This window comes from Dermacentor andersoni, chromosome 5 (assembly GCF_023375885.2).
Source record: "Dermacentor andersoni chromosome 5, qqDerAnde1_hic_scaffold, whole genome shotgun sequence".
In the NCBI taxonomy this organism is placed as follows: Eukaryota; Metazoa; Arthropoda; class Arachnida; order Ixodida; family Ixodidae; genus Dermacentor; species Dermacentor andersoni.
Window position 1 is genome coordinate 175741248 of NC_092818.1, and position 27670 is coordinate 175768917.

At 46.0% G+C, this 27670-nt stretch overlaps 1 protein-coding gene across 1 annotated transcript; it reads right to left on the reverse strand.

Moving 5' to 3' along the window:
• Positions 1-10820: 10820 nt before the first annotated feature.
• On the reverse strand, positions 10821-27132 carry LOC126532198 (uncharacterized). The gene is made up of 7 exons (XM_050179868.2): positions 27110-27132; positions 25762-25828; positions 25298-25589; positions 24577-24800; positions 21504-21784; positions 19600-19875; positions 10821-11587 (listed from the first exon to the last, which is right to left on the reverse strand). Exons 1-7 carry the CDS (start codon positions 27130-27132, stop codon positions 11242-11244), a joined length of 1509 nt encoding a protein of 502 aa, XP_050035825.1. The 3' UTR covers positions 10821-11241.
• Positions 27133-27670: the final 538 nt, after the last annotated feature.

Sequence of the window (27670 nt, forward strand, 5' to 3'; positions counted from 1 at the left end):
ACCGACGATGTACTCCGTGGAGGAGCCGACGCTGGGAAGCAGAAGCAGCGCGGTGAATAGGACGCAAAGACAGCACGAGGCAGAGAGCGAGCGGCCGCAGCAACCCGCCGTGGCAGCGCGGTGAGACGAAGCAGCTTCTTGGACGCGATCCATGAGGCGGCTCGACCGCCACGCGCACGCCCCACTTGAAGCACGCTTACTGCCAGGGTGCCGTGGCCGGTATAGCGTGCGGGCCGGGGACTGCTGCTGGTGGGCGCGCGAGGCCCGTTGCCGAGGGGCGACTGCGACTGAAGTGAACTGAGCAGTGCCCTGTTGCCGTTCGCGAGACGCGGGGCGACCGAGGCGCCGCCTGAAGCAGCGCCGAAACGGAGCGGGGGCCCGCCGAAGAGGCACCAGCCCGTCCTTTTTCTCTCTGAGCCGCCGTTCGATTTGCGCGTGTCAGGCTCGGTTTTCTACTCCGCGGGCTACTCTCGTAACAGCAACTGCTTCAGGGGGACAAAACTGATAGCTTCCCGTTTGTGCCAAGAATACGATGTGCTGAGTTCCGCTTGCAGCGGCCACTTTGCCAGCCCCATTCATTTCCAGGACTAAGCGGGGGATAATCGCACTAGTACTCCACTTCCACTGGAGACAATTAGCGGCGAGAGAGATATTTTTCTCGGTAATAAATAAGGCGGGAAAGAAGGAAGAAACAAACTGTACTTCGGCCGCGGAGTCATATAATTAGAATCCTCCGACGAGCACTCGTTCACTGACCACACTTTACTTTCTGCAGCAGTAATGGAGCATAATGAAGGAAACGACATAAAAGTTTATGCAGCTAGAAATTAACAAATGCCCGAACTTTTTTTTAAACCTAGGCAATGTTCGTTTCGAATCTGTCGGAATGCTGTTGACGTAATGATACGGTAAGGTAATTTTTTTCAATGGCACACTGTGAACACGCACCCAGGTGAGCTCACGTACGCACGTACACATTCAAATACACACACGCACTCACCTACATATGAATGCACATAGACACAAGTGAATTGAAGGTGATGCTCAAGAAATGATCTCTGCCGCAAAGGTAAGAGAGGCGATGTAACACGTGCGGCTGTCTAAGTGGCCCTGAAACATGCGGCTGCACAACAAAACTAAACATACCGAACATAACAAAAATTAGAAACCGTATAACGTGCTTTGGCAGAACATGTTCACTGTATCTTTCGTTAGCGAAATGCATCAGTACGACAGCGCTTTCAGAAATCGATTGAATAATCTAGACAGAATAATAAGCATGATTTTAATAAACACAATAACGAACACGTGAAATTACTACTACTAGTAAATTTGCCTTTAATGATACTACTAATGCTACTACTAATTTTAAACAACTACTAAATTTGCCTTTTTTATTTTCCAAGTTGCAAATATGAGTGCCGCAGACGATTTAAAATGTAGGCTATAGATAGGTTCGCGGTAACACGATGCACGATACTGCTACCAAACCAAAAGAGTTGTATCATCATCTCAACGTGACCTTCTAATCTCCAGGTTCGATATAAGAATCCTGCAACACCGTCTTACGGCAGGTGTTCTAGCTTAGCCTCGAGATTTTGGTAAAAACTGCCCATCACCATTTCAACATCTACGATCGCAATTTTATATCGTTGCAGTTCCACTCTCTTTGCCATTTTAAACCTCTGTAACAGCGGGCATCATAACCAGGTAGCCGTCCTCTCTGTTACCGGGCACAAACACGATGTCACCAATCCTGGTTACCTCGCATATTACACTTCTCGGCCTGTTAGGTCCCCACGTAGATACTATTGCTGTCTTCCGAGAACGTAACTCAAGGTATAGCAAGCCATGAATCGAGAGTCACGCAAATAACCGCTGATAATAAATAACATTAGCAGCCATGATGTTATTCTGTCTACGGTTTTTAATGTCAATTTGTACACTATCACGACGTTTTCTGGCGTACTTGAATGAAAACAGAACGTTCAACTTCACATTTGACGTGAAATGTGCGTAGAATTATGAGAAGAACAACACTGGCGTGGAAATCTTGCTTCAGAAAGCGCCTTCAATGACGGCTGAAGTCGTTTTGCGTGCAGTAAAGAAGACGGAGACTGCTATAACCCCAATGATAAAATGAAATCTAAATGATCAATGGCTCAAACAATGACTCACTCTTCCGCGAATCAGGAGAGGACCTTCCACATCGATGGATAAGCTTTCACTATATTCACAGGCATTTTCTACACCATAATACGACGCGCCATTTTCTTCTTCAGTATCGGTCCCATTTCTTCTTATTTTTCACTTAACTTGAGATCACGACCTACCGTGCAAGAGTAACCTTGAAAACAAGCGTTGCTGCCGATGTAAAGGTGGGTTCTAGAGACGGAATATCACGTGGACCTATTCTTAGCACTGTTCTGTACGGTGGCGCCTCTACACCCTGTTTAGAGGAAGCAATGCCTGGTCGGTGACACGTAAGACTGCGTGGACTTGTAATACACTCTTAAAACAGTTGCACTTTTTGGGGTGTATATTTGTCCCACAACAATAATCGTCATCTGCCTAGCTTGCGTTTCCTTCCTTGAAAATGCTGCGCTCGCTACTTTCCTGTCGAGAATGCTACGTCACGCTGATAACGCGCATGCCGTTAATGACTGGGAAGTACCGGACTTGCAGCGTTAAAGAAAGGAAATGCGGGCGAGACAGATGGCGATTATTGTTGTGGTACAAGATACGCCCCAAAGAGTGTTAACTTTTTTAAGAGTGTAGCTAATCAGGGACCAAAAACACCGGTTGACAATGCATGTAAAGATTATACCACTACAAAGGGGTAAATACAAAGGACTGCAAAATTTTAAACGCCAAGTATTATCACTCCGTACATATTCATTCGACCCAGAGGTAGTGAATGAGACGCACTGTGTGAATGTTAATTATCGTACCAGCAAATACAGTGAGGCTTGCTTCATAGGGGCCCCAACCATTGTGCCTTATTTATTTTCAATAAAGCTTTTACTCACTCACTCGCTGCTTAGTCGGGTCAAGCGCATGCGTTTGTTTTGCATCACCTCGTGAGTGGTAGCTGCGGGGTTGCTCCACCTTCAGCGCAGTTAACCTTGCATGCCACATCAGCAAATGCCTGCAGAAGGTTATCAAGAGCCCTTGGTGCTCCATAAAGAAAAGGAAATAATGAAGGCCGATTATCCTGTGGCGCGTATGACTTCACCAATAAGGCGGAGAATATGGCCTAGATTCTGGCCGATCGCGTGGTAACGCACGGGTTCTAAGGCGAGAGTGAGTGTCGCCTGAGGCGGTTATTGGCAAACAACGGCCCTCGAGGAGTCTGTTGACCGGGCGTCTGCTCGGCGCGTATGTGACCAGGAGGACCACGCCCGCTTGTCAAATATGTCCCGTGAGAAGCAGGTTAGGAGGAGTGTGCCGACGGTCCGCGCTGATCACATTACCGAAAGTTTTCGTTACTGATCGCACCACCCGTCGTGCCTGTCGTTCGTCTATGAAGCTGTGCTGTTATTACACGTATGGCAGCACGAGTCCACTGGAGTACCATTTGTCTTATACGTACATTTACCTTCTTCCTTCCTTTTCCGGATTGTAGGATAACTAGCTAATCATCTTCAAGCAGACCTCAATGTCTATGCTGTGAATACATGCTCTCCCTCCTTTAACCTGAAATCGGCGAACAGAGGGTGGTGATGATACGTTCGCCTGCAGTACGTAATACTCTTCTGTTATTTTGCATTTAAGGATAACATCGCAGTTGTGAAGGTTGAAGGCCTGTGTCGTCTTTGCGTGTTAGAGAAAACATTTTTTATGAGTTGTATTTTGATGTTGAGGTAGAACTACCGCAGGGAAACGCTAAGTATCATAATGAAAAATTACGACTCACAAAGCAAGGAAAACAGAAAGAGATCGGTCACTTATCGTGTAGCTGCAAGTACATCTCAGCAGGAAAGTTTGCCACATGTGCGCACAATATGTGGCTGTCATTTCTGTAACATTCATTGTCTAATCGCCGGTTACCGGTTGTGTCCTATAAACATTTGGCTCCAAGACCGTTTAAGGCCAGAATAAAGTCACATCTAGGAGCTGTAGTTCCATTTTTTTGTCGTGCACAGAAATGAAACATTACAACTGCAATATTCTGCATGCATGTGACAATGTAATACAAGTTACTTTCTTTCGCTGCGCTTTTGGGCATATATAACAGAAACTCCGGCGTCGAAAAAATGTGGACCTATACTTGCGATTAGGGACTAAATAGTGTAAACTTCTTGTTAGTAAGACCTCCAAGTTGACTATTGACTGGTGCCGCTCGCTCGGTATCCTCGCTTCTTATCACGATTATGCTACGCCCGTTATTAAATGCAGTTCTTTCCCCTCTAATGAATTTCTGCATTCGGACACATGGGGGAGATTCACGACCATACGAAATGTTCGCGAGAGGGCATAGATATAGAAAATGGGTTTATTCATAATTTGTTCGAGCAGTCCTTTAGGACCAGGTACAGGCAAATAGCGATAACAAATGAGATGAAGTTCAGGGATTCAGCCAATGACAATGACCACTTACATTGAAAACAAACTGAAAGAAATAGAAGGGCGAATTCTGGCTTTTCATTTCCAACTGTTGGCAAACAGCACAGAGCCCACGCAGATTGCTTCCGCTGAACTTACGCTCCGTGGGAGGAAAACAAAGGATCGCGGTACGCGAACTAAATAAACCTTTCCTTAATGCGCAGGAACATTTGCCAGACGGGGCATGCAAATGCCAAGAGCAGATGCCACGCGTTTCCTACCCATTCGAAGTTCGTATCTGTCAACGCCAGCTGCCCCTTCGAACCGAGGCAAAAAAAAAAAAAAAAAAAAATGCAGACTTGTAGGAGTGTACTGACCACAAGAGAAATTGATTAGCGCTACTCAACGAACTGCTTTGTGGCTTTTTGTGCTTTTTGTAGCGAAAGGAGCTTCCTTCTATATGATTTTTTTTTGTTTTTCTTTAGAGATAAAGAACCCTTGTGCATGCTTACATCGCTGGCCATGCCTTGTTTCCTTGCTGGTGCATTCTCAATTCGTACTCGAAGCCAGCAAAAAGCATGAATTTGCTTAATGTCCTATAGTACTATTGTAATGCAATTCTACACTTTAGTATTACATAAGTTAGAAAGTTCACAATACCAACGGTGAAATGCGGTCACCGGAGCTCCAATCGTTGCAGACAAATCTCAACAGTGTTCAAGATACTAGCAACATAATTTTGACGGGTGCAGAGTGAGTGAGCAAAAAAGGAGAGAGGGAAATAGAAGAGAGGAAAGACAGGGAGGTTAACCAGATGCACGTATGGTTTGCTACCCTGCACTGGGGGATCAGGTCTAGGGACGAAAAAGGAGAGAGAGAGAGAGAGAGAGCACAGTTTCGCGCACATTTGAAGGTTCGCACCGAGTATACACACGGTTGCCAAGACCTGTCAACTTGAGGTACTTCAACAACGCTTTTATGGCTTTTTGTAAAGTGGACGCGTACGGCCATGATCCAAGGATCTTCATTTCCAAAAATGGTCTAGAGTACAGCTGGTTCAATGCTGTCCGGAGAGCGTCACGCTCGACGTCAAAAAAAAGGAATACGAGACGAATGGATTAGGATGACACGTAGCGACTTCGAAGTAGGACGAGGATTGGGATTCAGTATGCAGCAAGAGGGCTTATATATTTGTTCGTGTATTTATTACTGCACTGTAATAACTACGACAGATACGATACTGTAAGCGAACTCTTCAATGTACAGAGAAGAAGCTACGTACATAGACGTTCGCGTGCACTGTGATGAGTAAACGGAATCGACGAAAGTATATATATATATATATATATATATATATATATATATATATATATATATATATATATATATATATATAGTATTGTAGTGTACTTAATGACTGTACTAACTGTGAACGCCAATGAACTGCGCGTTCAAGTAAAAGCAGGCAGGAGAGAGAAGACGTGAGGTAGAAAATAGAAAAAGAAATTACGCTGATCTAACCCACATGTAGGAATCTGGAAGTGAAGCTTTCCTGAAGCAGTCAAATAAATGTCATGCAACTGATTATATTCTGTGCATGCGTTTTGCACTATAGTGGTTACCACACTGCCAGTAAAGACGGCAAGACGTGGCGATCCCCACAACGTGACCCACGTGACCGCGCATTATGATGTCTCCGGGATTAGCCTCTCTTGATATATAGCACACTATATCCAAGGTCGGCGTGCTCACTAGGGCAGGCCACTCCAGGGGTTCGCGCAACAGTAAACTGCACTTTACTCAGTGAAATACCAACCAAGCAGATGCGCAATACGCGAGACCGTAGAAAATTAGGCATACAGATGTTTGCTTTATTAAAGGAATTGCATTCTTGATGACCTGCATTTCTTGCAGTAAGGATATTTAGGTTTAATTTGTTTTATTGCTTCGTAATTCCGTACAAAACAAGGTCAGAAGTAAGAGGCAGCAAAGATGGTAGTGCTGTTCTGTGTGTAAGCTATTTGGCATGACAGCAATACCCAGCAGGAAGGCTGGTCATGCTATCTTTGCTGAAGGGTTAAAAGAAAAGTTCAAAAGTCTAGGAGGGTTCGCAAAGAAAGCTTCGCTTAAAAAAAATATTTCGCACTTGTATGCCAAGCTGAACAACTGCTGCATCAAGGACAGCGAGCGAGTTCTCATACCCTTCGGAAATACTGTATTCGTGGACAACTTTCTGTGGCAACGAAGGGAATGCTACAAGGGTGAAGCGTCTGCACAAATATTATTGCGCCGAATGTTCTGGCAGCAATGCCAAGAGCGCCTTTCGTTTCTTGGAACAGATAGTGAATCAAGCTGTAGCTTCCACGGGCGACGGTTTCGCATTTGCGTAAGAAAAGGAGGAAAATAAGACAAATTTGACCCTCCGTATTGTATTTTGTCGCATTTTGCAGATGTAAATAAAGTATTTATATGTTTTTCTGAACCACTTTAAGCTAATGCGGATTAGGATGTGGTACATTTTTGAAGTGCACACTTACTTGTGCGCGCTTCGCCTCTGTAGAAAGCTACGGAGGCGAAGCCTTCGTTGCCACAGCAAATCATTCCCACAGAAAGTCATTGCCACAGGTAGGAGTCTGTTTGACGGCTCCTACCAGGGGCACACTATGACGCTGCAGTTGCTAGTATTTCATCGCGGCCGTGCTCCCACGTAGGCTGCGTTGCAGCAACTCACCAAGGTAAACCGGTAGCGAAGCTTCCACAGCAGCCCACATGCCTAGAAAGTGGCGGTGTGTTGTAATCGTCGCCATTTGTGTGTCGAGAGCACAACTTCTGCGAATAAAAAAGAAAAGAAATATGATGTAATGTTCGGAAATGGAAGTGGCGTTGAGATCTGATGCTGATTGGCGCGAGAGTCTCAATTTATTCAGGTTCAGGCACTTCGACCGCTACGCGAGCAGTTATCTTTCTTTTCTGAGCTTGCGGCTCGCCTCGTCTGAAGCGCCAGCGAGTGATTAAATTATAGGAGGTCTATGTCTCTTAACGTGGACACAGCTTGGGTGTTATCGACGGTAATTGCTTCTATACGCTCATTAAGAAAGGGAGGGAATATAATGGGAGTGAATGACAGCGCCGGAGAGGTTTCAAAAGCAAGTTCTGTTTTATTCGTGTAAAATTATGCACCCGATATACATGGCCCCCTCCCCATCCCCCTTTTAAAAAATATTTTTGAATGAATGAAAAGTACTATAGCGAACACACTGCCAGATTATAGCAACATTTGCAAAATATTTTCACAGAATCTTTGAAGCTTTCACTATTCCGCTAAGCACGATGTCGCGTCATCGAATCCCGGCCACCGCGGCCGCATTTCGATGGGGGCGAAAAGCGAAAGCACCTATGTACTGAGATTTAGGGGCACGTTAAAGAAATGCAGGCGGTCCAAATTTCCGGAGTCCGACCCCTACGGCGTGCCTCATAATCAAATCGTGGTTTTGGCACGTTAAAACACCGTAATATAATGTTTCACTATTACATGCGACACCGTGTGTTCATATCCAACAGTTATCAGACAAGACAGCGTTGCACCATGTTATCATTCAGAAAAATTTCAACGCACCAATTTTACTGTCTGTAGGGTTATCAGAGCCTGTGTTACGGAGAGTGAACGAATATAGCGTGACTTTCCTTCGCGTAGCGCTCCGGGTTTATCGTCACGACGAGACAGCGTGCCGGATTCACCAGCGTGAACGTGCATAATAACGAACTGACTGCACTGACACCGTTCGACAACTAATGCTGTGCGCTGGCTCAGCCCTAATTTGAAGCGAACTGCACGCCACACCTTAAACAAATAAACAAGGCAATACTAAAGAAAAAAAAAATTAGAGTCACTTTAGCATACACCAAAGAGGGTGAAGGCGAAAGTCTACGCGCTCAAGATAGATTCAATAAATTACTTGAAATTTTCATTCTCACTTCCCACCAAAGCTCGAGGATACGACTCCCACCGAAGGCTTTGGGTTCGAGGGCCTGAATTAAGTCTATCGCAATTAACTTCGCTTTTTTTTTTATACGATGAGCGACATCGGAGTGACCTTTGGAAGAAGCCGATGACGAACGCGCGAGCAGTGGCACGAGCGTGTGTCTGCGCGAGGCGAGCTCAAATAACTTCCTGTACCACGCGCCGCGTTTTGCAGACTATCGGGGGTATGAGACACTTAGCTTGCCCCTTACAAAATGGCAGACGAGACCAACACGTTCAACTGAGAAACGCTATACCTCACGACATAATAGCTGTACAGAGGCTTGCACAGGCCGGCTATCTCTTGCGCCAGTAGCATTGGTCAGTAGGCGTCACCGAGAATGAATCGTTACACTGTGAAACAGACAACAAAAATAAAGTTTGATGTTCTAGCGCAGGAAACTTATGTGACATGGAATTTTTACGGTTTTTTTTTGGCAGCATTCTCATGGCATATTCTTGAACGCTTTTTTTTAACATACCTTTTCTTGTTTCGGTGTTTGTCGTCTTCTCACCTAGGCGCGCTTCAATCGTGCTGTCCTTCGTGAAAATACAGTATGTCTCTGACAATAGCTTTCGCCACTCTTTTCGTTCCAAGTTTCGCGACCTATTCAGATCGACCATGACCACAGCGTCAGCTATCACCGCCGCAGCAGTAAGAATCTCTGAGCTGACCTCTGTGGAGGAGCCGGTTAAATGTGAGGTGCGGAAATTACAGATTACTGCCCACAGAAACCGCACAAAGCTATCTATTCGAATGAGGTTTACGCAAGACGATATTTATTTTATATTAATTGATTATTACCTTTCAAAGGAAAGATCCAGGATGTTGGTTTTCACATATTGTCACGTTGAAGTGACGTTGAAAAACACGGTAGGGATGTGACATGTGCGCCGCGTAGTCTCGATCGCTGTGTTCACTCTTCGGTACACGTCATGACGCCTCCTCGCAAAGTACGAACCGCCGCTGAAGAATCGAATCGTAGAGCAACGTGCACGACTGCTGCCAGGCAACGTCTAGCTCAGCAGACCGCAGTGCAGAGAGCAGGCAAAGCCGCAGCTCGCTATCGACGGTGGGCGGGCAGTTCAGTTCCTTCTCGTGAAAACGAGGCAAAGAAATTTCGCCGCGAAGACCCTCCAGTGCGTGCTGCCGGAAATGGAGCTCCTGTGGAGCCGCTCCTCCAGCTTACGCCGCGACGGTGCTGCGTGTGTCGCGTAGGCCTGCGACATTTTATTGGAGATTTCATGTTCTTGCAAGCGCAGATGCATTGGTATAGCCGGGAAACGGAAACCCGTAGGCGTTCACTGGACCTTGTATATAACTGGAAGGCTTAGCGTTTGGGGAGGCTTCCTCGAAGGCGGCTATAGCGACAGGCCCATGTATTTTCACATGTGTAAGAGCATGCCCATCAACATGCCGTGGTAGCTTAGTGGCTAGGACATGGCACTGCTTAATCGGATGTCATGGGTTCGATCCCGGACACGCTTTCGCATTTCAGTGGGGGCGAAATGCAAAAATTATTGCATGCTCAGACGTAGACGCAGTTAAAGTGTGCCCCGCTGTGCAGCGTGCCTCGTAATCAACTCGGCGTTTTGACACCTAAAGCACCATAACTTTAGCGTGCTTAACACAGCTATTTTCTCCTGGATTGAAGCCATTGTCAGGAATATTCAGAGGCATGGAATTGTGTCTTAATAACGAAGCTCTGAAGTTTTGCTCTGGCTGACATCAAACTGCTTACTTTCACACATGGTAGGGTAATTACAAGATTAGTGGCAAGGCTGCCGCTTAACCGCTCGTAAAAGAATTATCGCACGGCGAGCTTAGCAAATAGGTGTCCATCGTGGAAGATAGGTGGAATAGGTGGCCATCATTGAAAAAGACGTAATAGTACCCGCGCGTTTGAAGTCATGTGCATTCGCTGGCGCTGCAGAGAACGCGCAAGTTTTTCAAACGTGCAGGTGTGCTTTACTGGTATTTATCGATATAGGTGTTGGGACCTGCGGCCTTCAGTAGTTCGTGACTTCACCGGATTTTAATCTGCTCACATTACGAGATCTGTTTTAGAGGCAAGGTTTCACAGCGTGGTTTTATGCGTTAGTCGGTGCTCTATTTAGTTGCAATTCCTTTTATTTTCAATATCGCTCGGTTATGAGTCAGTAACCGATATTTACGTTTCTGCTTCTGCGCAGCCCGCTCTAATGTTGCTACGAAAAACGGAAAGAAAAAAAAAATGCCGCTGTCACAGCGCACAGCTTTGGTATCGCATCAATTCAAAGCTCGCCGAGATCGTATTCCGCGGGAGGGAGTGCAAGGGCAGGCAGTTATTTTCAATGAGTTTGCCTATCCGCGCACCTTCACTTTTCGAGATTTCGTGGTAAAATGCTGCAATATTAGAGCCCATTTACAATTGTCGTATTGAGGGCAATAATTATTTATAAAATGAGTATATGATTTTTAACTTTCTGAATTATAATTGATATTGATTGACACAAACCAACGTACGTTTGGAGAATTATAGTATATCGCCTGCTTTCAAAACGAACGAGCGTAGCACTGGTTTAGCTTTCAAAATAAAAAACAAATGTCCAATCTAAGGTGACCTATATGGGGAAGGTCGGCACTGCGGTGTGGAGTCAAAGGAAACGTTTGACAATGATTCGGCCAGCTGTAGTCACACGCCGCCCTCAATGGCCAAAAGTGTGCGGCCCTCGGTTTCGGGCGTCGCGATTGCTGCTAGCGCGGCTCCAAACACCAGGACGAGGCCAGGCACGAGTCCGCGGCTGCTCGACGCGACCGCGCTCAGCCAGGCGTCCTCATGCGCCAGCAGGAAGGCGAGCAGCCAGCGGCCGGCCCACGAGCTCGCCGCTCCGATGCAGCGCACGCGAGCCGGAAGGAGCTCCGACGCGAGCAGCGCGGGCACGTGGCCCAGACCGAGGGAGTGGCTGGCCAGCAGGATGCCGACGGCGTAGATGCCGTTCCAGTTGGTGAGCCGGGGCCGATGCTCCACCGTCCAGTGGCTGCCGTTATTGCGCGCGGAACGAGCACATAAGCACAGTGAAAGTCACGTTCTGGCGTTGTGAGTGTTACTAAAATATTGCTCTGTTTATTAAGTACTAAGTGTATTTTTGTCCAAAATTAAGAAAGCGGATGGAATAGCGCACTGTGGTATCAAGGCTATAAACAGTGATAAAGTGCCTCAGAAAGTCGTTAAAACGGACGTTTGGGCAAGTTGGTAAGCCATGTTAAACAGAACGGCGCGTATTTTGACAGGGAAAAGGAGGGAGACACGACAATTGGACACGACACGACAGGGACAGCGCTGGTCCGTATCTTGTCTTTCTCCTTGTCCCTGCCAAAATACGCGCTGTTCTGTTTAAAATGCTTCAGAAAGGCTGGCCAACGTTTCGATAGGAGGACCTATCTTCGTCAAAGGCGGCCTCGTCATCCTCGGCATGTTAGTGTATTGTAGGACATTCCTCAGGCAGTCCAATTTATAAACGACAGGTTACCTGTGTCTTCGAAACGAAAGCAAAGGAAACATAGAGGGTGTATTTATTTTTAGCTGCACCAAATTTTTTAAACATTGGCCATGGTAGGTAGCACAATTCTAATCCTTGATCTAAATTACTCCATGAGGCGGCCATTACTTCTACTAGAAATCAAGGTGTTCAATTGAATAGGTTATATAACTTCACTAATCATTACTTTTAATTACTTACTTTACGTCACATATCTAAATCTACGAATTATAGCGGCTGAGTTCGCAGGGTGATCCACTTGGAACGAATTCTCTGGAAAGCACCAGTTCCGAGATATCAATTTTCAAGGTGTCCAATGAAACGCATTGGCGTTCCAGTTGCTTTTTAAGAAACCGCTGTTTTATGCATTGAAGCACAAAAGTAACGGGAACGCCAATGCATCTCGATTAACACTTTAAAAATTAATATCTCGGAACGGCTGCTGTCCAGAGAATTCGTTCCAAATAGATACACCGTGCGAACTCAGCGGCTATAATATGTAGATTGAAATATGTCACGTAAATTAATTAATTCGTAAGCTAATTAGCGTAATTGCGTTAATTATTCAATTGAACATTTTGATTCCTCGTAGAAGTAATGGCCGCCTCATCGAGGAATTTATATCAAGGGTTAGAATTGTGCTACCTGCCACAGGCTATGTTAAAAAAATTGGTGCAGCTAAAAAAAAGACTAGGTTGATTGTATTATACCAGTTATGACGTCTATGGGCCGGTAGGGATGCGAATGGACGTGTTGGTAATCAGGGGCTGAAGCCACAGAGCTTTATGTTCGTACGTGGTCTTCGCCATTGAACGGCCGCCTCCACTAATGATGTGTACGACATCACAATTGGCTGGAATATGCTCTTAAGAACAGCTTTAGCATAAGAACATTTTTGTGAATTCGGGCCTGGGTGTGCTATAACGTAAAGCCATACCAGTGTTCTATTATTCTATTTCCATCATGTGCCCTCCGCCATTGGTCAAAAGCTTTCTGGCCACGCCTACTTCGCCTATCTGTCATGCGATGTCATGAAAACCGTGCACATTGTCTCTCCCGAAACGACATGAACACACTTAATATGCGTAAGTAGCGGCCGAACAATATATATATATATATATATATATATATATATATATATATATATATATATATATATATATATATATATATATATATATATATATATATATATAAATATCGGTTCTACATCTTTGTCGGCATCAACCGCCCCCACTTCGCCTGTCTGTCACGCGACGGTACAAAACCACGAAAATTAAGACGTCAAAGTAACGTGTACGCACTGGGCATGCATTATTATGCCGAACAAAACTGGAACCTTTTCTCCGAAAATACGAAGATTGGTCCCGTGCCGAAGCAATAGACGATGGTCGCCCGCCGATCGCTCTGGCGCTGGGTAGTCGAAGCCGTAAAGTAAGTATGAAATTAGAATCGAGCCATAAACCGGCAATTACAGTATATTATTAGTGAAACACCCTGTACTAATTTAGTTTACGCTCGCGTGTGATGAAGTCGCGTAATACGGTGTTTGCTCACCTCGTTCTACTCTTTCACGGTTTCCACCCGCTTGAATGAAGCAGATGCGATATTCCTTGATATAACGTAAACCTCAGCAGCCGAGTCTACTATCCATCTCGCAGAGCTATGTGGAGTGTTTAGCCGCACGAAATTTTTTAAAAATTACCTGTGGCTGATAGCACAATCCCAAGCATTGAGCTAAATTGCTCGATGAGGCAGCCATTACTTTTATGACAAATCAAAATGCGTAACTTGTGATTACCATAGTTACACTAATTAACTTCTTAAATTATTACAGTCAGACAGATATTTCTATCTATGAACTGGAGCTAGTGAGTTTGCGAGGCATATCGACTTGACCGAATTCTAAGGAGGGAAGCGGTTTCAAGATCTATGCGTTCAAACTTGCGTTCAACTGTTGTGCCACCTAATTTTTAAAGAAAACGCTGTTTTATGCATTGAAGCACAAAAGTAGCTGGAACGCCAGTACATTTCTTCACACATTTCGAAAACTAATATCTCGAAACTTGTGTAGTCCTGAGAACTCGTTCTTGGATACGCCTTGGAAACTCATCGGCTACAATTTGTAAATTGAGTATGTAATTAATTATTCAAACTTAAGTATTTACGTAATTAATTCAAAAAGTTTATTCTTGTAGCTATATCAAATATTGAATTAAGCAGTTTGATTCCTTGTTGTAGAAGTGATGGGCCGCATCAACGAGTAATTTAGCTCAAGCGTTAGAACTCTGCTTGTGCCAGGGCTGATCTTTAGCAATTTCGTGAAGCAAAAAAAAAAAAAAAAACATAGACGTTTTGTATTCGCAAAAGTGAACAAAACGTGGTTCTTAGTAGCGGCCAGCTGTTTCCAGAGTGCCTGCCATCTTGCACGTAAGCTAGTTGCGGAATCGACGCGTATCTCGCTATACGGCTTTAAAAACTGAAGTAAATGCGTTTATATTGAAACGAATCCCGGGGGGGGGGGGGGCGGGGCAGGGTGGGAGGGAACCGCCATGACACTCAAAAGTTATGTTTTGCTTTCAGTGACACGCAATTGTTCATTAATTGAACGTTTCTGTCCAAACGCCATTGCTATATGGTCCCTCTAAGATAGGAAAGCCACACAAAAACCATCGTAGATGGCAGTCTAAGTAAGTGAATGGCCTTGTTACCCCGCTCAATGATGCGCGTCTGAGTGAAGTGCAACAGATGTATTAGCGGGAGTCTGAAGGCAATCCTGCTTAAGGCTTTTTAATGAGCAGGTTTTAAAGTGAGCTTGCTGGTAGATATTACTGGACTTGGAAGTAAAGTAATATGCTTTAATTACTTTTCCATGATACATGCATGAATTTGTTGTGACATGTTTTGGATGAGTAAATGCATAAGTTTTCGTGGAGCACTCAATAACGTTAGTTTATTTCTTCCTAGGTTACGATAATTGGAACCGCAGCGCACCGCGCAATCCCGCCGAAACAGTTATTGACGAAACGTTTCTCGAAGTAGTTGTTAGCGCAGCAGTCAAATATTGTTGCTGACGTTCGCTTCACGGCACTGAGCTCTGAAATTTCTCACATGGTCCAGTTCTTGCCATTCGTCGCTATTCTTGAAAGCATAACGCTGTAGAGGCTTTTTGGCATGTAACGCCCCGTTTCCCGCCGCTGCGATGGTAGAGAAGTCGCCGCAAGCTATAAGCGAGAGGCAGCGGACCAACCGGACACGTCAGCATCGCTCTGCTTACTTCTGCCTCTCCTGTGCGACGCCGGTGTGACTTAGCACTGCTCGGATGACTCGGAGACGCAGGCGAAGCCCGATACTTTCCCTGTGGTTCATTTTCGCTCTGCTATTTAGGCCCCACTCAAACCCTCTCCACGCTTACGCGCTCCTCGCCTGTCGTCAGACGGCGAGTTAAGTAAAACCTGTCGCTGCAGGTGACGGTATTCGCTTTAAAACTAAGCAAAGGGAACCTCCTGCACACGGGGTGAGCGTTCTCTTTTTGGAAAATGTTGTGGAACCCCCTCCCCCCCCCCCCCACCACTTGCGTCGTTGTTTACCTAAATTGGACATTAGGAGATTGGAATAAAATCACACTGGAACAGTTTTACGTTATAGCGCTGCAGTACTTTGAGTAAAACAGCGCAAACAGAAGGCTGGGGACTGGTTTCGTTTGCTATCGTCAACCCGTGTCCTTCTATTCGGAGCCGGGCTAAAATGCATTAAGAGTAAGAAAAAAAAGAAACACAGGACAGTTCTTGTCCATTCGAGCTATGCTTGTAATGGATCATTTACAACTCTGCCGTCTCTCCACTATTTGCCTTTCGCTTGAACCCTTCTATTCGAAGTGTGGGGCCGCACATTCCAGAAAATAAATTAAGTAAGGCTATAGCACTGAACAACCAAGGATAGAACGCAAAACAATAAACTAAACGTCGAGAGATGAAATTAAGGCAGTGTCGTTTAGAAAGCAACAGCAGTTAGGTAGTGAAATTTACATGAAAAAGAAATTAACGTGGGCATGTCATATGATACGTAGAACGGATAACTCGTCTGTTAGGGCAAAGGAAGCGGTAGATAGGGGACGGTAACGCAACGGGTAGTTATAGACAGTTGGAGTAATAATAAGGAATCTATTGGTATAAGTATTTGTTCGGCTGGTGCAAGACAGGATGAACTGGTGATTCCTGAGAAGGGCGTTTGTCCTTTAAAACACCTAATCTGGCTGGCAATCTTCGTGGCTTGACACTTTACAATTCGCCTTTGTATTGAGAGGAAGCTTTAACTCGGGCCCAACTCCGACGCGGCCTATTCAAATACATGTAAAACACAAAAACGTTTTTCTGAGATAACCCCTGGACCGATTTTAATGAAATTTGTTGCATTTGAAAGAGAAAGTTAAATTCTAGTGACTGTTGGAAGTGGAATTTCGATTTACGGCTTGAATTTTGTTAAAAATGTTTTCAAATATTCGACCGTTTGGAAAAAAAAGAAGCACGACGTTTGCAAATTCATAGCTCTGCATCAAGAACAGATATCGCGGTTCTGTAAACGGCACCCATTAGGTCGTTAAAAGCGGACAAATTCATTATGTCATTTTACATCTTATGTGAATTTGTTACGTAGGTTGCAAGGGTTCTGCAAAAGCTGTATTTTCATATTACTAAATTTTTTTTATATTCATGTGTAGCCTATCAGTTTTGTGCGCTTTAGATACATGTACTATTCGATGCAATTCACAGAATTGTGATATCATTTGTCGTTGTTGAGTTACAGAGATGTAAACTTGATAGTTTCGTTTCTTGAAAATTTGATTTTTGCCAATTTTTAATAAAAAATTGACGACCTAACTCAAATATTCGAAACGAACAGTCACTAGATTTTAAGTTTTTCTTTTAAATGCCACAAGCCTTGTCAAATTTGGTGCAGTGGTTGCCGAGAAAAACGAATTCTCCTTTTACATGTATTTAGATAGGAGCACCCGAGCTAAAGCTTAGATGGCTGACGAGTCGAAATTTCGACGTCCGGCGTTATCATACCACAATTCATGGCACCAAAATGCATAGGGAGTCGAACCCACGACCTTTGGTTGGAGTCGACCCTTCCACCTTTGGTGTTAATTAGGGCGAAGTTGATTTAGGTACAGTTAATTAAAGTATAGGTAATTAAAGTACTCGAATCCACTACCATTCGTGGTATAAAACGAGTAATAGGAACTAACAACGCATTCAAATAAAATTTCAAGTAATATAATGAATTTCTCATGATCGCGCAGGCGTTCGCCTTCATCCTCTTTTGAGTACTGTCACCTTTTAGCTCTTATTTATGTAGGCTGTGCCAACTTTCCACGCTTTAAGCTATCAGGGGTGCTATAACGCAAAGCTTTTCCAAATGTTTATATTCTATTTCTACAATAAGCCCTCCACCATTCGTCAAATTGTTCGAGCCACGTCCACTTCGCCTATCTGTCACGCAACGTCAAGAAAGCTTGAGAACTTCCCATCTGTTGTGATGTGTGCAAACAGATTACACATGATTAGGCCGAATAAAAGGAATATCGTTATTTCCGGTTCTACACCTTTGTCGCCTTTAGCCTACCGCTATTGGTTGAAAGTTATCGGGCTGCGTCCACTTGCCTTTCACGCGACGTCACAGAACTGCGAAAACTCACCACGTTAGAGTGACGCTACGCATTAAAAATGCATTCATATTCCGAGCGAAACTGAGCTTTTTTTTTTCGTTATAGTCGCATACTGCTGCATTCCGATAGGAATAAAGGACCACTGCCCGCCGATCACTCTGGTACTAGCTGCTCGGAGCTGCCGCGGAGAACGGATTTATTTGCGTATAATAAACTTTTTTCTCGTGGCAGTACGATGTTGTGGAACCCTTTCGACACGTATATAACATGGCTCTTTCAACTCTTCTTCGCTGAGGTTCCATTTTAGCGGCGATTTTACCCATATATTGCACGCCGCCGCGATTGGCTGCAAGCCACCACAAGCTAAGTAAGGAGCGGGCCAATCGCAATTCCCGCAACGCCCTCCTCATCCGGTTATCTTCTTTCGCTGCTCTAGCTCGGTCCAACCAAAACCATCTCTTCTTCGTGTTCCTCGCCTCTTGTCTGTCTGTCACGGAGAACCAGTCAAGGTAGGCAATGCTATTCGCTGTGCAAACATACAAAAGTAACTTCCCATAAAGGAGTAGAGCGTTTGATTGGGCTCTTCAAACAGCGCTACTGGTCACCGTCCGATGCTTACGTCGGCGGTTAAGTTAATTCGATGTCAGAAGATCGAAAAAAAAAAAGAAAACTCAGATTGGATTAGTTATTGTTATACGGCCCCAGGTAGCACCAGCGTAATCAAATATTCGCTGTAAAAAAAAGATATTCAGGGAGATTTAGGCAACTTTCAGATCTTGCGTATTATAAACACGAAACAGCTGTTATGCTGCAGAATTGATAGGTCATTGCATACCGCGGCTACGCTAGACTCTAATGCGCCCCCTCATGCTTTTCCCCGCATAAAAATCGCGCCAGTTGCAATCCGGCTGCGCCGCGTTGTTCGGTCGGTGTTGTTGCAGAATAGCCCGAGAGACGGCGATAGTTGCGCCGCTAACGCCGCTCAACGGCGGGCTTGCTCGGGCGCAAAATGGAGTATTTTTTAAGCTCTTTGGTTTCAGGTGGGCGGAGTGCGCCGACTGGGAGCGCGCCTGTCTGCACTCTCTGCGGGACTGTCCCGCGAGAGGCTTCGGAGGGGTCACCGGAATGGAAGAAGACGGTCGTTCGAACACGCTACCGTTCGCGTGACTGTACACGCGAACGATTACACGTTGCCGTCCAGCATGGGGGGCGAACATATTCGCTCGATATCCGGTCGCCGTGAGTCTGACTTCCTCGATTCGTCAGTGTCCATCGGCAGATTCTATTCTTACTAATTCGGCTGGGCAGAGTGGTGTATAAAGGCGCAAGAAATGCCCATTTGATTCTTCCCACTACCCAAAGGAACGTTTGAGGCCCCACAATACGAACGCACCATTTCGGCCCCACACCAGCATCGCAAACGGGGGGTACTGTCGGGAGGTGCCACAGGCGGGGTTTCTCAGCCCGATGGTTCACGGCACCTAATCTTAGCAACAACTCTGGCTACTATGCACTTCTTGAATCAGTTCCCTTATATTACAATACTGCAGCAGTTGTGTCAAGCGCTGCGGCGTGAACTACAACAGGGGCGTTGCGATTCGTTGCTGCGTTTAGCGTATGCGCTGCAATGATTGCATTCGCTTCAATTGGTCGGAGCGCCACTTTTGAGAAGGCTCTCCCACGCTTCGTGGTACCTTTCATCTTCGTACGCACACGCTTGACCCTCGTCGTGACGTCATGATGGGTATCATTTCTTGTTACGGACGGGACACAAGTGAACAGCTTTTGCGTCAGGTATGGTACCAACACCATTTGGCGGTATGAAATTAATGGCAGGAACCTGAATACGAGGTGCTGGAGTGGGCTGAGGGTGATCATGCAGATAGCCGTGATGACGGCGGACAGGAGCAGAAGGTGTCGTCGTCCAGCTACTCTGGTGAGCGAGGCGAAAATGCCGGACAGCGCGACGTGGCCTGCGACCAGTAGCACGCCTACTGAGTCCCAGGGTTCCGTCTCGGCCATCAGTGAAAGCATCACTTGATCGCCGCGCTGCAGGAGGAGCCGAACGCCCGACAGTTCGGGAAGGAGCTGCAGAAGCAACGCCAGCGCCATACACCTGCACGAAATGCCGACATATTAAAGGTGTCTACTAGTTGCCTGACATGATAATAACAACTCCTTAATTTCGTCTTATTTCTTGTTTTTTGGTCTCTCTCTCTCTCTCTGTGTGTGTGTGTGTTGTGTGTGCGTGTGCGTGTGCGCGTGCGCGTGTGCGTGTGTGTGTGTGTGTGTGTGTGTGTGTGTGTGTGTGTGTGTGTGTGTGTGTGTGTGTGTGTGCGTGCGTGCGCGCGTGCTGTAAATGAAAGTTCTAGATCTCAATACCCTACAAAAGCACTGGTGAACCTCAGAGCGCCCTAAATAATTTAATGTACCAGCAATTTCTACAGTGAGCTTTGGTTTTGTTTCTCAAGAAGTGACTGTCGTGGCGTCATAATACACTAGGTGGTCACGCAGGAGCGGGACATGGCGACATTTTGACACTCGCTCCATCTGGCTCAGTAGCCTCCTATAGTGCGATCGCGGTAGCGTCCGATGTAGCAGCGTAGCAGACGACTGAGTGAGAGCCGGAGCCGGTGTCGAAATGTCGCCATATCCTGGTCCAACGTGAGCACCTTGTACCTGATGACGCCACGATAGTCACCTCTTGAGGAACAAAACCGAACTGGCTGCATAAAATCTGGCGTATTAAATTATTTAGAGCGCTCTGGGGTTCGCCAGTATCTTTTCGAGGCTATCGCAAAAGATTATTCAAAAATGTATTCTCAGTACTCCTTGAAGAGTTAGTAGTGCCTGAAGCCAATCTCGACACTAAGCGTGAATATTTTAAGTAATTTCAGCAAGCAACAACTGAAATAATTCAACAAAATTGGTTCGCTTTTGAAAAACAAACCCAATTCCACTGGCTATAAAAACTAATATCATTATTTCAATTGCGCATATGTTACAGAAATTGCCTAAATTGGATTTCTAGCATAAACTTTTAAAGCATTAAGCTCAGAACTCCGTAGTTCACCACTGAAAAGAGAGGAAAATTTTGTAAGATGAAATTATAGCGCATATTCAGTTAGCATATCCGCTTTCTCCGCTTTGGAAGTCAGAACATATTATGTTTATAGAATTGGGAGAGCTTCTTCTTTATTTGGGTGTTGTGCACTCTACTAGGTGCACAATTCGAGGTTCCGAGGTTCGGAACACAGCTTGAGTGTGAGTTAATTTAATCACATGACACACAAAAAATGCACGCAGGTGGTTAGGTGAGAGGAAGCAAGAGTACCGCCTTGCAGCAGCGTGACGTTCCACTGGCCTAAATTCAGAAAAAGAAAGGAAAACGATAAACACAGGCGGAAAAGAGAGAGGTAAAAAACAAACCAATATGACGCATTTGCGGCCATAAAACGTAAATTGTCGATTGTTAATTAGCACTTAAGCACATTTGGAAAGAAGAAATGCAGTGTCTAAGAGCCATAATTTGCGCGGGAACATTGTACATACGAGTAATCTGCATCTTAAACACGGCGAGAGGTGGCATTTGCTTGTAGACCTGCCAAAGTACGCACGTGCCTACTATATTCATGTACTTGAGATGCAAGTTTGACAAGGGTTAACATTGTTATAGTGAACGCCGACAGATATATCGATTATTGAGAAAAAGAAAACGGCAAAACAATCCGTTTAAATGCTCACCTTGCGCACTTGCTGGTTGTGGCACTGGATTTGGCTTTGGCGATCTCCTCGGCCGATCGTATCCTGAACTCGATGGGGATGTCGAGGCCATAAAGGCGGGACAGCGCGGCCAGGGCTTCGGTCCTCTTGCCGTGACGCAGAAGCCACTGGGGGCTGTCCAGGACGTAACGCTGCAGGCACACGAGCACCAGGGGCGGCAACATGCACAGACCGGCCTGTATCTCCCACGTGAACAAATGGCCCAACACGTAGGCCAGCAGCATTCCCGTGTACCTGGACACCTGACCGTGCAGGAGGAGGAGGAAACGTTTGACTATTACAGAACTCGATCACCTCCAAAGCCACAGAACTGCCCAAGTGCCTTGGCGTTGTCACATAATTATAATGTGATAATCACGTACTGACATGGTAATACACCAGTTCACCAGATATAAAAATCTTTATTTCATATGGCTACACGGCGGTTCTGTTGTGCTGTTATGCAAAGTCTTGTCATTTAAGTAAATAATATGTATTTTTTGTTCATAACAGACCAATCGGGAACAAGAACACTTCAGAACGTAGCCACCTAACTATGTCATTCTAGCGAAACTGTCTTTTAGGACACAGCTCTTAGGCGCCTATTCCTGCATTGACCGTCGGCGTGCCTTGCCCTCCCTCGGCGTAACCGAGAGAGCGAGCGCAGCGAACGATGAAAGAGCGAACGCGGAGTGCACTGGCGGATGAAAGACGACGAAAGCACAGAGCGCGCGAGGAGGAATGCGGAGGAGGATGGTGCAGTGGAAGCCTGAGGAGGAAAGCAGAGGAAGCCATCTTGAAGCGCCACCGAATGGCGCTCATGTTCCGCGGCATCGGTCATGTGGGGAAAGAAAAATGAACCAGAAAGCAGCTCGCCGCAAGCGCTTCCCGGTAAGGATTATGGTCGCATAAAGCGGGAAGCGCATAGCGCATTTCCCGCGAGCGAGAAATACGACGCGCGAGCACCCGCATCAAAAAATGGAGCGGTGCTTTCACGCCGCGTTTTTCGGTTTGCCAGACAACCTAACTCCCAACGACATGAATTGTCTTTGTTATCACACTTATAATATGCCCTTAAAGTTACAGAACACTACAATAAAAATAATCTTCGTGTAATTAGACAGCGACAATTTTTCCAACGTGTATTTATCACGCTTCATTTCAAACAGAAACATTGTGTGCGAAACTGCGACTATGTACCTTCCGCATCGCGGTAGTACGTGTTTCCTTCGACGCGCGCGCCAGTTCTGCCGAGAAAAAAAAATTCCGCCAAAAAGGTTCCGTCGAGGATGGATGAATGGGTGGATATTATGAGCGTCCCCTTTGGAACGGGGCGGTGGGTTGCGCCACCAAGTTCTTGCTATTATGCTGACTAATGTCCCACCTAGGTTAAACAATAAAGAAAGAAACAAAAACACTGTGAACGCCCACAACCAATTTTTCTGATCCTCTATTGCGAACTGTGCTTTTGTACGCCTCCGTTTTTTGTCGTTTCCTTACTTTTCTTCCACCAATCCTCCAATCGCCTCTTACTAATCCCTATTGCGGACATGCTTTCTTTTCCACTGCTCTCGCTGAACCCAAGGGTTTCAAGGAGGCCATTGGTGCCTAAATCGACCGCTAAGTAGACGTCTTCACATTCTAATAAAACATGCTCCATAGTTTTCCTAGCTTTACCTCAGCAAGCGCATGCTTCAACTTCATTCTTATATCTCGCTTTATAGGTGCGTGCTCTAAGGCTTCCCGATCTCGCTTTGAAAAGTAATGAGCTTCCCTTTGAGTTACAATAAATTGTTTCTTTCCTGATTTTGTTTTTTCCTCTTAAGTAGTTACTCACGGCACGTTTCTTTTCCATTGCCGCCACCCATGAGATTATTTCAGCCTTTCAACTTTCCGCTTGACCTTCTTTGTTGCTGTGTTGCCCACCCCACAGGCCGCATACTTGCTGGTAAGCTTCCTAGTTCTTTTCCTCCAGTGTGAATCAATGTGTTTTCCTGTACAGATACCTGAACACTCTCCCAGCCCATCTACTTTCTTCCATATTCCTCAGCCTTTCTTCATACTCAATTTTACTGCGAGCTTCCCTCACTTCAAAACTAGTCCAGCCCATATCACCCTGCACAGCTTCATTTGTAGTCTTCCTGTGAGCACCCAATACGAGGCGACCCACTGACCTTTGGTTCCCATCGAGTCCTGATTGTACCCCTGATTTGAAGCAAACAAATGCATTGCCAAAAGTAAGTCCTGGAACCATTACTCCTTTCCACATACCTCGGAGGACCTCGTACCTATTGTATCCCCATAGCGCTCTGTGCTTCACTATGGTTGCATTTCTCTTCCCCTTCACTGTTATTGTTTTTTCCTGTGTTTCCATAGATCTGCTGCCTTCGTTTGTCCATCTACCAAGGTATTTATATCCTGTTACCCGAGATATTTCCTGGCTCTGACGCGCAGAGAGTAGGGCCATCTGGTGGCAAAAAAAAAAAAGATGCCACGTGACTTACCTGACCTCTGATTGGTGGTCGCGCCGTGCGAGGCGTGTTTTTATACTCCTAGCAGCAGCACGCGGCGGCGTGATTTGCCCAGCATGATGCGATCATGCTGGGCACTCGTCAGAATGACGCGTACGTCCCACCATCCGCGCGTCAATCGCGCCTGAAATCGCGCCATACGGTTCCTGCTAAAGCTGCAGTTTCCCGGAAGCGGAAACTGTGTGGAGAGTCTATATATAGCGCCGCGCGTCGCGGCTATGCCGGTCGTTGTGGTGAACGCATCGATGCTGCAATATATCGTCAAATGAATCCACATCTAGTACTGCGCTCAAATTTCGCATTAGCGAGTATCGTAATCATTGTTGAATTTTTAGTTCGTGACAGACTAGATGGCTGCAAAGCCTTCTTGAAAAGGCAGTCGCCTATCCGTGTCGTTTTGATCAAATAGTTATCTCAAGCTCGCAAGAGGCGATTTGGCAACAAAAACATGCCTAGAAATTTAATCACTGGTTTCACTCAGTTCAAAGAAGCGATTAAACAGCAAGCCTAATTACGCGACCCACCTCGACGAAGCCGAGGAAGAAAGCTCGGCGTTCGCTGGGGCAGATCTCGGCAACGTGGACACCGGCAGAGCTGGAGGTAGCGCCCAGGAAGGCGCCAGCCATGAAGCGCGCCACGAACATTGCCGTCGTGCTGGACGAACAGAGCAGGCTCAGCCAGCTGCCCAGTAGGCCGAAAGCGCACAGCAGCAGCATCAGCCGGTTGCCCACCATTTCCAGCAGGAAGCCTGTGGCACGACGGCCGTTACTGAACCAATGGTTCCATGAATAGTGGCCAGTTAGCTGCTGTAACACGCGGATGCGTTTCTTAAGTATTAATCCATGGACCTCTGCAGCAGTCCTCTATATGTTCCGGAAGGATCAACGCAAAGAAGTGCCACCTACACGTATCGCCTGCTGAACGACTTTGCGATATGTCTGATAAAGGACTCTCGACAACGTGTTTGTACGCACATGTGCACGACGTGCTCCGCATTAAATCAGATATAAAAGACATCGATTGTGTAGACCTGTGCTTGTGGCTGTTGCAATTTACAACGGCAACGCTGACCTGCTGTGGGAGGCCGCTCTTCGGGCCACTTGCTCGGATGACCAGCTCTGGCTGGTGGACCGTGCTTACCTAGAGATGTCGGCCAGGAGGCTCCCGGACGTCTAGGGGCCCAACCACATTTAAATAGATCCAATAAAGTTTTATCCATCCGTCCTATACGGTGCAGGCACTGACCGGCTGCGAGTGCTCCGGGCGCCGCGACCAGCAGGAGCAGGTCGGCGAACCAGCGGCTCTCGTGCGTGTTGTTATGCACGTCGTACCAGGACTCGTGCTCGATGGAAGGCATGGCCGCCGACGCGTAGCCCAGCGTTGTGCCGGCTGCGCACGAGCCGAGGCAGGCGACAAGCGCGCACACCACGTGGTGTCCAGTGGCCGTCATCTCGGTGACCGTCTCAGCCGTGACCGGCGTGCCGCCGCGGACCGAGGGCTGCCAGTTGCGCAACGCCTCGATGGCTTTCTGGCCGGGCTGCTGCTCGCTCGACATCTCGACCGACTGTCTCCCACCTCCGAAGAGGTGGACCGGAGACCTGCGCCGTTTGAATTTCTTCCTGCGTCTGCTCGCTTTTGAACACCAGAACTTCGCGGAAAATCTTACGCATCTAGCTGTGCAACTACGTAGCAGGCTCTCAAACTCCAACTACGGATGCACTGCTTTCATTAGAGCGTAAATGTTGGCCACATTCGGCTCTTGTCACGACCAATATTCTGCGTCAATTCACAGCTTTTCAAATCTCTTGTTCTGCGTCCCCTTACCACACGCTTCACTGCGCCGATATCCGTATTCTATTGCCGTATAGAGCTTTCTATTAAATTTACTAGAGGGAAGTTTGACTCCGCAATCGTTTAGCTACCACGAAAATGGCAGTTTGCTCATAGATAGCAAGTAGCTGTACCAAGTTGGACGCCGGCAATAAAAATTATAAACAAAATGATGTTTCAGCTCCTGCATGGGAGCCTTGTTCACAGTTAGGATTTACCTTATTAGATTCATCTTTATTGTGAACAAGGCTCCCGTGCTGGAGCCGAACAACTTTCAACTATTTACAATGTCTCCCCCCGACCAAATGGGTTTCCGTCGAACTCATCTCAGTTCATATATTTTCCCTGCATTCGTGCTACTCCCTTCAGACGTGTTTGTGGCTTCATTTATTACTCTTCAGCTGCCTTCGCTGACCTAAATTTTGAAGCATTCTTATCTTCCCAAACACAGAAGGTGCTAAGAATGGGAGCGCATGCATAATAATTGCACATTGTTATATGTATAGCTCAATATATTGTTGAAGAGGATCAATTTAAAAAATCTGACAGCTGGTTGAAATCACATGCATGGACTAACTTTAGCCAAATTTACGTAATAAGCACCATTCTCATGCTGGCGTAAGTGCCATTCTCGCAGCACCTAGATACGCTTACACCAGAGTTCCCTGTAACAATTTTCGCGAGAAATTCCATGCTACGAGTGGGGCGCTTTCGATGACGTCATGCATCACACCGCCGTTCGTCATCATAATCTCTCGAACACCTGTGCGCCGGTTTATTTTCAGCCGTTAATTTCACGTTTATCGCGTCGCTTCTAGCAGCGCCAGCTTGTACGTCCTCCCTGTCATTCGTGCTATTTTTCACTTATAATAGTACGAGGCTGTTCTTTTTTTTTTTTTTTCAGAAATGACCGCGAATGTATGAAATGTTTCAGCGCGATACCGTTACCTACTTGCATCCGTACCTATTATTTACAAAGAGCACGTATCCATGAATACTTCTTTAAAAACTCCCGGCATAATGAGCTACCAGTACAGCAATGCAGATCTGAAAGGCTACGCATTCAGCGAGAAATGTAGTCTACCTGATCGCGCGAAGTCCGGTGGACCGTGCAAGAGAAGAATGTTCGCTACTGCGTATTTCCACGCCATGGAGACAGCATGTCAGTCTGTCGTAGTTCTAGCCCTCTAACCAAGGTCGAATCAACGAAGACAGGGTCATGCTCACATTGCAGGTTTTTCCTTAGGCATCGGGATGATGAAGCAGGCAGTGCGACGAAAGCGCTGTTCCTTCTTCCCTCTTCTTCTTCTTCGCGAAACGCGCACACGGCCCGCGTGTGATACGCTCATTCTCATTACGTGGTTGGCCATCCACACTGAAAGAACGAAACCCACCCGTGGGGACCAGCCAAGCATAGCACGGTAGGAGCGATCGAGAATACCAGAAGAATGTTAACAGTTAAGAACTGTTGTAAGCTGTTTGTAAGTTTAAACGACACCAACCTTTGGAAGTTAGAGTTGTCCGATAAAGATATGCATGCATCAGTGAGCAATTTGCTTTTCCTTGTTTACCTTCATCTTATGAGAACACCGACTACGCATTTACAGACTAGGTTTCGTATTTTATCATTAATTTTTGAGATTAGGTTTGTATTTTCATTAATATTGGGGATAATATAAACATTACCCCCACTACCCGACACGTTAGCCTAGCAACGACAGTGATTTCTGGTATATTTTAGGAGCAACATCCTCAGTTGCATTAAAAAAAGAGCATTCAGTGAAAGGG

What these genes read in the sequence shown, in the direction of transcription:
- LOC126532198 (XM_050179868.2), bottom strand. Translation starts at nt 27,132, where the DNA reads ATGCCTAAGGAAAAACCTGCAAT. An exon ending in ATGAAAGCAGTGCATCCGTA is followed by an intron (nt 25,590 to 25,761) that starts GTTGGAGTTTGA and finishes AGCGAGCAGCAG; the next exon opens with CCCGGCCAGAAAGCCATCGA. An exon ending in ACAACCAGCAAGTGCGCAAG is followed by an intron (nt 19,876 to 21,503) that starts GTGAGCATTTAA and finishes CATTTCGTGCAG; the next exon opens with GTGTATGGCGCTGGCGTTGC.